The sequence below is a fragment of the Plectropomus leopardus genome, chromosome 2, assembly GCF_026936395.1.
Source record: "Plectropomus leopardus strain MGB_pleo_1.0 chromosome 2, ASM2693639v1, whole genome shotgun sequence".
Lineage (NCBI taxonomy): Eukaryota > Metazoa > Chordata > Actinopteri > Perciformes > Serranidae > Plectropomus > Plectropomus leopardus.
Window position 1 is genome coordinate 10,910,973 of NC_142177.1, and position 11,528 is coordinate 10,922,500.

At 39.1% G+C, this 11,528-nt stretch overlaps 1 protein-coding gene and 1 long non-coding RNA gene across 2 annotated transcripts; one reads left to right on the forward strand and one right to left on the reverse strand.

Annotated features, from left to right (window-relative positions):
• Positions 1-53: 53 nt before the first annotated feature.
• Positions 54-5,087, forward strand: LOC148190151 (uncharacterized). The gene is made up of 2 exons (XR_015778059.1): positions 54-870; positions 4,396-5,087. It is a non-coding gene; the product is annotated as an uncharacterized LOC148190151 (long non-coding RNA).
• Positions 3,900-11,307, reverse strand: LOC121953523 (peroxisomal succinyl-coenzyme A thioesterase-like). The gene is made up of 11 exons (XM_042500692.2): positions 10,979-11,307; positions 9,882-10,091; positions 7,982-8,081; positions 7,663-7,853; positions 7,390-7,565; positions 7,151-7,267; positions 6,033-6,118; positions 5,434-5,527; positions 5,255-5,335; positions 4,371-4,506; positions 3,900-4,223 (listed from the first exon to the last, which is right to left on the reverse strand). The coding sequence occupies exons 1-11, from the start codon at positions 11,031-11,033 to the stop codon at positions 4,123-4,125; spliced, it is 1,347 nt and encodes a 448-aa protein (XP_042356626.2). The 5' UTR covers positions 11,034-11,307; the 3' UTR covers positions 3,900-4,122.
• Between the last annotated feature and the right edge of the window lie 221 nt (positions 11,308-11,528).

An 11,528-nucleotide genomic window follows, 5' to 3' on the forward strand; every position in this document is an offset into this window, starting at 1 on the left:
GTTTGTGAGTTATTTATTATTCACCAGTTCTACCAATCGTCAATTTATTTAAATACAGCAGATACCTTATTGAGTAAAGAGAGTCTTTGGTAGCGTAAATGAAAGCATGCTCGACTCCACAGAGCCCTGCAGCCCCCCATCCCCGTCTCTCCACAGAGACACAGAGCCTGCTCGCTCGTTCATTCACGTTTTATTGATACTAAACGCGTCGCAGCCCCAAATTTCACAAGATTCAACACAGCATTTCATTTGGTCCCCAGCAATACACTTGCCAAGTGCAAAGTAGTTTGGATGAACGGTTCTCAAGATATAGGAGATACGGAGGAGACGCCGGGGGTGCAGAGCCGGAGCCAAACGGAGGGGGAAGAGGAGAAGACGCAGGCCGGCGGTCCCGGCGATCATTATGGGAAACGCAAGGTCTCTTGAAAATAAGACGGACGAACTTGGGGCGCTGGTCAAGACCCAGAGGGAATACCGTGAGTGTAGTTTTCTGTGCTTCACAGAAACTTGGCTACACGCTCACATTCCTACGGAGCCCCTTAAGGGACATGGGGGAGAAAAAAAATTGATGGTTGAAAAAAAAAATAAGGACGAACTTTTGCGAGATCTCGCAAAGTTTTGTTTATGTTTTTTCCGTTTAAAGCAGTGTCAGTGAACCGGAACTAAAACAGACACAATGGAGCGCACCATGGCAACTGTATCCGTCTGCGGCAGTGCCGTGTAGTGGGCAACATGGAGCGCACCCATGAGCGCACCACATCACCCGTGGGAGAGGTATATTGAGTTGCAATTATGGAGGACGATTTGGAGCGGTTCTTGCTCTCAAGAGAGGTCCCAATAGAGGACATTACGCGGATGAAGAGAGACAAGGTGGGCATAAAATTCATTCAATAACTTACTGTAACACAGAGTATTTGTGGCTGACAAAGTTAGCGTTAATGCTATGCTATCTTCAGCTAATGTTAGTAACATTTGTAGAAATGTAGAGTAACGTTAGAGTTCTCAACGGGCCTGACAATTAAACTGATCCGTGAGTGTTGAAGCCCGGATCCGATCTCGCAAAAGTTCGTCCTTATTTTTTTTTTCACCCATCAAATTTTTTTCTTCCCCATGTCCCTTAAGGGGCTCCGTACATTCCGGACTGCAGCGTTGCAATTTTTTGCCCCAATTTCTCAGTTTTGAGATCAATAAAGTATATCTATCTATCTATCTATCTATCTATATACAGAGGACAAACTAACATACGCATGCACGCTGGTGCACACACAACCACACACACACACACACACACACACACACACACACACACACACAGAGAGAGAGATTCCTTGCTTTTATTTATACCTTTTTGGAATCAGGTTTGTAAAACCTATTCATAATTTTTTTAGCATCGCATTTAAAATGAGATATTTTCAATAGATTCACTGTCGAAGATTACTTTCCAAAAAAACAATATTTTTTTCCAGGAATCTTCCTGGGCAGCAGCATTGGGTGTAGGCTGACCTCCGAACACAACAAGACCAGACCTGCTGAACCAGACATCCTGAAAGTCACATTGTGTTGATCATCATATGTCCAATATTTCAGGTCACTGTAGAGATGAGTCAAAAGACAAAACCACGTCCCATTTTACTTTTTTAAATCAGTTAATCAGCAGCTACTTTATTGCTCTGTTCTTGTATTATTTGGCCTATTCCTTCAAGTTGCATTTTTACCTATCATCATGTTCAGTCTTGTCATCTGCATCTGAGAGCTTGAAGGTACTTCCAACTGAGCCATTGGCACAAATCAAACATGATGGCTGGAGAGGAAAAAATTAATTGTTTAAAGTTAGTTGGAACTCACCAAACTTTCTATCACTCAGCATATAGTATATTTACAGTATTTTAAAAGCTATTCATTCTGAACAAACAGGTTTAACTTTAAATATACATGGAGCTATGTATTGATCAAATGCAGATTTAGAAATGGATGACACAGACAGGCCTTTCTGACATACGTTGACATCAATCTGAGTGGCTATTCGAAGAGTCAAGCAGACTCCAAAGGAGAGACCCATAGTCCCAATCCTGTTGCTAGAGACCTGAGGATGATCCTGGAGAAGTTGGAATGTGGACTGTCCAAACAACACAAAAAAATATTTAAGAAATGTCAAAATAATTAAAGTAAAATGTAAGCTGTATTTAGGCAAGATGTATTGCACAAAGAACATTGCATAGAAAAAAATAACTTCTTACTACTACTAATATGAATCACTGGGACAGGGATTCAGTGAAGAGATGTTAGTGATGTTATTTGTCTTGGCATTTGTGGTGTTTTGTAAGGTGGTTGAACAGGTTAGGGCGTTGCTTTGTGACATAGACACAAGTCAAGGGTACTTGAACTCTGGACTGAACTGCAGCCATGTCATTCAGGAAATTAATTGAAAGTTAATTAGTGAGTGCTTGATTTACCCAGCAGCCGCCCATTTAAGGTCAATTCAACATGTGGACAGGAGGAGCTGAGAATTAAATCATTAAACATACATAAGTCACCCTCTTTAATTATGAAACTGTATGTATTTTCATAAAAAATTAAATAATTATAGTCAATGAGGAGACGCTTTTCAGTGTACGAGTCCATGATAGATGGGCAAAAGATAGTGTACTATGATGTTGTATGTTGAATCGATGCAGCTGTCCTTTCTCAACAGGTTTTTGAGCTACTGTTTTACAATCTTAAAGAGAAATGGTGCAGAAATCACAACCTCCTTGGTGGAGATGGCAGAAATTCACAACCGCTGAAAACATAACAAAGACCAATATTCTTACCCAGAGCACGATGCAAACATGCCAGGCTCCTATGGACACCAATGCTTGGTATCATCTTCGTGTTTACGAGTTGTTGTATTGGAGTCCTATACACACTGGCTCTGACCAATATCTTGTGTCTTTCTACCCTTTTAAAAGAAATGCAATGCCTCAACACAAATGAAACACATAAAACACTCCACAGAGTCACATCTACCTGGTGAAATGAATCAACTGTGATACAGACTTAACAAACCTTAAAGCTGATCTAAGAATAACCTGTTCAACCTGCTGCAATGTTCTCTCAGGTTGGTAATTGCTCATCTAAACTCAACCTATATAACCTCCCAAATATCTTTTTAAAAGCAGGTGTAAGAGAGTCCTTATAACTGGCTAAGTCCAAAAATAATGGGATTTTTTCCAAGTTTTTGTGACTATATAAGTGTGTGTTACCTATGTAAAAAGTTGCAATACTGCAGTATAAATATATTCTAAAATTAAGTCCAATATTTCAATTTTTACTTATTTAAAAGTAGTAGCAAAACAATTGATTAAAGGCTACATGTCTTGCAAAACTCCCATTGCTTACTGACTGACTTGTTAGCAGAAAAAGTTCTTAGTGAAGATAGATAGATAGATAGATAAGTTTTTTTTAATTAAAGAAGACATCGTACAACAATATATGGCAAGAGACATAATCATCAGTGGGCTCTTTAGAAAGTGGAGCACACAACACAAACAGAATTATAACTTCATAAAAGAAGGAAAAATATGATAGTGACTAGATAATTTGTCAGTTCAGTGCATTTCATTTCCATATAATTCAGGGTTTTGCAGTACAGGACTACTTTTCTCATAAAATACATCAATTAGTGTTGTGTCTTAATACATTACCAAAAATATACAAAATTATACTTATATCCACCTTACTCTCGGGCGCACTCCTGTAGAAATGATTATGGTTTGATAGGATAAATTGCAGTTAACTAGTTAGTTCCATAGACTGTCTATGGTTAATCTGTGAAAGATTTCAGATAATCAGCAGTACTGAATGAAGAGTTATAGCAAAGGATATTCTGTGTGTAATTAATGAGAGTATTACACAACAACCATGAATTACTTTTTAATTTCTGGTTGTAGGAAGAGCAATACAGTCGAGCTTTGAGCAAGGCACTATGGTCTGTAAATGATTTTGTAATTCAATGTAGGAGTTCCTTTTCAGCTAGAAAAAAAAGCATTTCTCTTTTTATTTCCTAATTCTCTGAATGCAAATCTCAGATACATGTATCATCTAACAGTTGCATTTATGCTGAGATATTTTCAGTGTCAAGACTCATCGTCTCAGATTATTTTCCATAAAATCCAGGACCTTTTTCCAGGAATCTTCCTGGGCAGCAGCGTGGGGTGCAGGGTGACCTCCCCACAGAGTGAACACTGCAGGAGAAACAAAACAAGACTGTGTTAACAGTTATTATTACTTCATATAATTGATAAGTGTTCTATATTTTAATGAGCAGTCAATTACAACAGGTATAACGTAGTATTTGACTGAAAAAAATGCAGCTTTGAGATAAGGCTCACTTTTTCTTGGTTTGACGATCCACAGAGACACCCTTGAGTTTGGTGCATATGGCTGTTCAATCAGGTGACCAGCGCCGGGGTACGACAAACGGGTAAACAACTGAGATTTTCCTGCAGCCTTCAGGGTCTCCTCAATCTGATGACCAAAAAAAAGTGTGTCATGTGTAGTGTATGTGATTTTGATGTCATTTCAAGGAAATTGTGTTAAGTTGTTTTTTTGTCTTGTGTCTATGTTGTCTTGTGATTTCCTGTTTTATTTTGAAATCCTTACTCTCCTCTCGTTTCAGGTCACTCACTTCCTCCCTTTGTGTGTTTTCCCGCCAGTGTGATTGTCGGCCGCCCTGATTGTCTCCACGTTTCCCCTTACCTTGTGTATATATAGTCAGCGTCTGGCTTTGTCCTGTGCCAGTTCATCTTGTCTCGTCTGTCAGTGAACCAGCGCCATATCCATGCCCACGTCAAGTTTTGTCCAGCCAGTTTTGTTGCTCGCTTATTCATATTGTTCAGGTTTAGAACCTATTTTGTTTGATACTTTGTTTGACTCTTGTTTTCTTGTTACCTCGTCAGAGTGATTTTTTGTTGGTACTTTGCTTCCTCGTCAGAGAGATTTTTGTTGTTACTTTTTCTGCCTCTTCAGAGTGATTTTGATTTTTGCATCTGCCCTGTGAATGACTTTTCTATTGCCTTAAAAATAAAATTATATTTTGACATTTTTGATATCTGGTGTTGTGCATTTGGGTTCAGTTCCTAGTTCCGTCTTGTCATTTGATTACTCAAATGTTCGACTTAAAATCCATATATAAAAAAAACAGTATAGACAACATAACTTGCATTTGATTTGTTCAGGATTACTAAATACATGCTTTTCAACATCAATAACCTACCACATCTGCGTTCTCAATGCTTGAAGCGCTCAGGTCATCTTCACCCACTATGTACATTAATGGACAGGTGATGTTCTCCAACTGCAAAAAAATCAAAACAAAACGTTGTGTCATTCTGAAACAAAATGTTGTTCATTAATACAAATTATTTAAATACATATTAACGGTTAAATCCTCACCTTCACTTTAGTCTCAGGGATAAGGTTTGCAGGCAAGAAGATTTCTCTGAAACTTACATAGCCTTGATCATCATACGTCCAATATTTCAGACCACTGCAAAGACAAGTCAACAGAGAAAAGAAGGAGAAGAAGAAAACACTTTTCATTAATCCTTGAAGGGAAATTCAGTATTTTCAATCTGTTGGTATTTACATGTTACATACACACAGGCCTGAAATACACACACTTGCACAAACAGGACCTATACACATGCTTTAATAAGCAGATGGAGGTTTGTGCCTTGCTCAAGGGCACCTTGGCAGTGCCCATGATACAGTTCTCCAGCTAGCGGTCCACACTCCATACTTGGTTGTACAAGGATGAACTGGTGACCCTCCAGTTCCCAAGCTAAAATCCTATGGACTGAGCCATCCCCAAAAGAAGACATTGATAACAAGGTACAAGGAATCATTACTCTACAAGACTTAAACTAGTACTTTAGACGACAGACTTCACACTTGATATTAGACCAGATTAGATTACAGGGACTCCTACAATAATTCCACAGTGATGTTTTGATAATATTATCCTTTAAGGTGCATCTTTAATTAAAAGCTACCTCTCAGTTGGTTCAGTCTCGTCATCTGCATCTGAGGGCTTGACGTTAGTTCCTATTGGGCCGTTGATGCAAATCAAACAGGATGGCTGGAGAACATTAATTGTTAGAAGTCAGTGGGAACTTACCAAACTTTATATTACTTGGCATAAAGTATTTTTAGAGTACAACCCCAATTTCAAAAACGTTTGGATGTTATGTAATTAAATAAAAAGAGCATGCAATGACTTGCAAATTCATTTTGACCTATATTTAATCTAATACAGTACAGAGACAAGATATTTTATGTTCAAACTTTTTTTTTGTAAATACATACTAATTCTGACATCGATGCCTGCAACACATTCAAAAAAGCTGGGAAAGTTTATCACTGTGTGACATAGCCTTCTCTTTTCACAACATTCATTGAGTATTTGGTAACCAATTGTTGAAGTTTGAAAGTGAAATTCTTGCTCAACAGTTTGGGGTCTCCATTGTCGTAGTTTGTGCTTCATAATGCCTCAAACATTTTCAGTTGGAGACAGGTCCAGACTGCAGGCAGGCCAGTGTAGTACCTGCACCCTTTTAATACAAAGCCACGCTGCTGGACCACATGCAGAGTATCTCATTGTCTTTCTTGAATAAGCAGGGACGTCCCAAAAAAAGACGTTGTCTGGATGGTAGCATATGTTGCTCCAAATTCTCTATGTATCTTTAAGCATTCATGGTGCCCTCACAGATGTGTACGTTACCCATGATGCCATGTGCACTAATACACCCCCATACTATCACAGATGCTGTCTTTGAACTTTGAGCTAGTAACAGTTGTTTGAAACATGTTGCAGCCATCAAATTCAGAACAAGTATATATATTTAGAAAAAAAAAACAATACAGTTTTTCAGTTTGAATATCAAATATCTTATCTTTGTACCATTTTCTATATGTCGCAATGTATTTGTAAATCATGGCATGCTGTTTTATTTATTTTCTAAATAACATCCCTTTTTTTTGGAATTGGGGTTGTATTTTTGTAGTTATTCATTCTAAACAAACAGGTTTGACATTTCATCTACATGGAGCTATGTACTGATCAAAGCGTAGTTTTAGATATTGATGACACAGAAAGGCCTTTCTGACATACGTTGACATCAATCTGAGTGGCCATACGAAGAGTGAAGTAGACTCCGTAGGAGAGACCAATGATCCCAATCCTGTTGCCACAGACCTGAGGATGATCCTGGAGGAGTTGGAATGCTGACTATCCAAACAACACAAAAAAATATTAAAGAAATGTCAAAATAATTTAAGTAAAATGTAAGCTGTATTTAGGCAAGATATGTTGCACCAAGAACATTGCGTCGAAAAAAAGTATCCTCTTACTTTGAAATATGAATCACCAACATTGATACGTCTCAATGGTCCAGGCAAATCTCTGTGATTGAAGTAGGCAAGCGACAAGCTCGCGTAGCCCCTGGATGCAAAAAGGGCAGAGCGGTACTCTACCAGACCTCCCCCCATTCCCCAAAGGTCCAATATGGCTGGAAATGGACCCGGGCCTGCAGAAAATCAGTACAAGGGCTGTTGTTCAGAGGACACAGTCTTTCATCAGCAGTCTTAAAATCTGTGAATGGATGCTTCAAATCTCATGCTCACCAGGCGGTAAAAACATTGTCCCGACAACACCATCCTGGCGAATCTCTTTTCTTTGTACGCCTGGTGCCATGTACCAGCGCTCAGTAGCTACTGCAGCTAGCTCAGTGCTCTGTCTCTCACTGGGTGTAACGTGGCCCTCAAGTAAAGACATTTGCACTACATATGGAGTCTCTACATTTTGCTTTCTCAGCCTGTAAAAAGAGCACATTTGTAGAGATGTTTTTGCTAAAAGGGGATAAGACAACACACAGTTGGGTTTGATGCCACAATTTAAAAAAAAAAATCTTAAGCTCTCAAAGAGCTTCATTTCACCACCTACCTTAAACCTTCTCTTGCACCAGGAGCCGGCTGCAGTCCCCAAAACAGCCCCATCGGCTCACAGCCCAAATATGAACCCCCAACTGAATGATCCCTGGCCACTGGTGAAGAGACAGAGAGAAACAGATGCACAATCCATGATACATGATATAAAAAACCCTTTTTTAACAAGCTGAAGATATTAAGACACATTGCTCAGTCACCTCAACACTGCAGGTATGGATCAAGCCTGCAGACGACACCACTTCACAACACAGCAAAATACTGAATCAGCTTGAAAAAAAATTGGTGTCACTAGGACAAAAACAAACAAGAAAAACTTTTCCTTGTCTACCTAAAAGAGGAAGCAGAAAAGACAACACTTTGGCCTACCTGTCTATCAACTTCCCTGATTTGTACCCGCATCTCACTGAAAATATATTTGAGAGGGGGGGGGTGTATTTTTTTGAACAGTCAATTCTTTTTGGGATAGGTGGGTAGGAGGTTTGTTTTTGTCAGAACAATTCTCCCCTTTTTTGAGGAGGGGCGGGGAACAGCAGGGCACCAGGGGGCGTGATGGGGGTCTTGGCAATTTCAAGTTCCATCTCTAAAAACAGTAACATAGACATTATCTCCTTACTTTTAAGTAACAGTAAGGATCCACAGTACTGCTATAATTATTGGCAACTACCATCACTGATATCAAGCGTCATGCTACAGCGTTAGCCTCTTGATCGGAACTGTATATTAATTTTCTAAGTGATTCGGATCAAACAGGCTAAAAAAAAAAAACTTGCCTCAAAGAATGCATGTTGGCTTCTTCAGATCAATGAGTTCTTTAATAACACTAACTTCGCAACTGTAGTACTTACTCTTGATGCAGAGAAGGGTTTGATCACACTGGGTACCGTTTTTCATGCTGCATGTGTTGTGTTAATCATTTCATGACTATGACACAAGGTTTTTATTCAATGCCATTTCAACAGGGAACATGTTCCCTGTATCTTGTGGCTTCCGCCGGGGCTGCCCTCTCTCCTCTCTTTCTCTTGTAGCTTAGGCTTTCCAACAATCAGTCTGTAATGACCCTGTTAGAGTGCATAACACTGCAGACTTTATTTCTCTATATTGTGATACTCTGTCAGGTTTCTGTTCATATGTTTGGGTCCACTTCCTGTTTTATTTTGACATGTGTTCTGATTGTGTTAAGTACAACTTTTGCTTCCTGAGTTTTCCCGCCTTTTTTGATTGCTTCACATGTTTCACCTGTGTTTTGTTTCACCCACCTGTTTGCAGTTAGTAATCAGCCCTTGTGTATTTTTAAGCCCAGTGTTTCCTCCATTCAGTTGCTAGATTGTCTTTGTCACCCCAGTGTGTTCAAGCTTTCCAGCCTTTCATTGTCAGCCTACAAATGTATGACCCCTGCTTTCTTCAGTAAAGATTTGGATTTGATAAACTGAGTTTAGTGTTTGATGCTTTTCTCTGCATCTGAGTCCCAGTTTCGTACTAAAATGTTACAAACATATTGCTTTTTATTAATGATGTCACTCAGTCTCCTGCCCACCTTCTAAAGGTATTCTTGTAAATTTCAGTCAGATCACAGAATATACAGTTAACTGAGGTAAATCTGGCTGACTGCCACTTGGTGAATCGACAAGACAGCTGACCTTCATATCCAATATACCCGTGGTTCAGAACATCACAAATTTAGCAGTGTCAATCCACCCTTTAATTTAAACATGGTAAAAGCAACTACAAGGGAATCATGACAATGGTAGAAGCACATTCAGAAAGATGGAAATCTCTCCTTTCTTACACAAATTGTAACAAGTTAATAATATCTTGTATTTGTGGTAATTACATTATTACAAAAGCATTACATCCAACTGATAATATAGTGTACCACGACACTCAGTGTGACTCACAGTTGACAGTGCCATCTGCATCTGTGTTATAGTGGGCGAATGCTTCCCACAGGTCACCTTCATCACTGTGCATTTGTGCACACACTGTGACGGGACAGCGAGGGCGCAGGAAACTTCCTTTAATGCAGATCTGTTCATCTATGAGGGCTCGAGCAGGAGTGGCTGTAAAAAGGGGGGCTTGTCTGAAGCTGCTCTTCCACCGAACTCCACCTACAGATAGAAGAAAAATAGACCTGTGAACTGTGAAGTGTTACAAAAGTAACTCCAGCCATTGATGCAGATGATTGTTTGTTCCAAATGCTCTAATGTCAAAGTATTAGTTTTTGTGTCAAGTATCAGAGATGCTGATAGAGATCCAACAAATGAAATGCAACATTCTCATCCATTTGACAGACGATTTTGTCCAGTGAAACTTACATACCTGCCCACATACACACACACGTTGGAAACAATTTTGGGTTAATTTTCTTGCTTGCATTTCTGCTAATTGACAAATCTATGCGTCAAAACAAGAAGTGTTCATTGGACACATAATTTTAAGGACAGGGATTCAGTGAAGAGATGTTAGTGATGTTATTCATCCTGGCATTTGTGATGTTTTGTAAGGTGGTTTAACAGGTTAGGGTGTTGCTTTGTGACATAGACACAAGTCAAGGGCACTTGAACTCTGGACTGAACTGCAGCCACGTCATTCAGGAAATTTTCACAGGCTACCGCCGCAGTGTGTGCCTGTAGTGACATGACAGCTGCCACGGAAGTTAATTAGTAAGTGCTTGATTTGCACAGCAGCCGATCATATGGTCAATGAGGAGACACTTTTCAGTGTGCAAGTCCATGACAGATTAGCAAAATATAGTGTACTATGATGTTTTATCTTGAATCGATGCAACTGTCCTTTGGAAATATCCTTCGTTTCGCAACTTAAACTAATAACTTACATATTACACTTACTAATAACTCTACAGATGTCTCTCAACAGGTTTTTGAGCTACTGTTTTACAATCTTAAAGAGAAATGGTGCAGAAATCACAACCTCCTTGGTGGAGATGGCAGAAATTCCCAACCACTGAAAACATAACAAAGACCAATATTCTTACCCAGAGCACGATGCAAACATGCCAGGCTCCTATGGACACCAATGCTTGGTATCATCTTCGTGTTTACGAGTTGTTGTATTGGAGTCCTATACACACTGGCTCTGACCAATATCTTGTGTCTTTCTACCCTTTTAAAAGAAATGCAATGCCTCAACACAAATGAAACACATAAAACACTCCACAGAGTCACATCTACCTGGTGAAATGAATCAACTGTGATACAGACTTAACAAACCTTAAAGCTGATCTAAGAATAACCTGTTCAACCTGCTGCAATGTTCTCTCAGGTTGGTAATTGCTCATCTAAACTCAACCCATATAACCTCCCAAATATCTTTTTAAAAGCAGGTGTAAGAGAGTCCCTATAACTGGCTAAGTCCAAAAATAATGGGATTTTCCCCATGTTTTTGTGACTATTCAAAAGTGTGTGTATTACTTATGTAAAAAGTTGCAATACTGCAATATAAATATATTCTAAAATTAAGTCCAGTATTACTGATGTAAAAGTAATAGCAAAACAATTGATTAAAGGCTACATGTCTTGCAAAAC

Excerpts from the sequence above, each read along its gene's own strand:
- LOC121953523 (XM_042500692.2), bottom strand. The coding sequence starts at position 11,033 with ATGATACCAAGCATTGGTGTCCATAGGAGCCTGGCATGTTTGCATCGT. Across the intron at positions 7,854-7,981 it reads GGTGCAAGAGAAGGTTTAAG|GCTGAGAAAGCAAAATGTAG; the intron begins GTAGGTGGTGAA and ends CTCTTTTTACAG. Across the intron at positions 6,119-7,150 it reads CCACTCAGATTGATGTCAAC|CCATCCTGTTTGATTTGCAT; the intron begins GTATGTCAGAAA and ends AATGTTCTCCAG.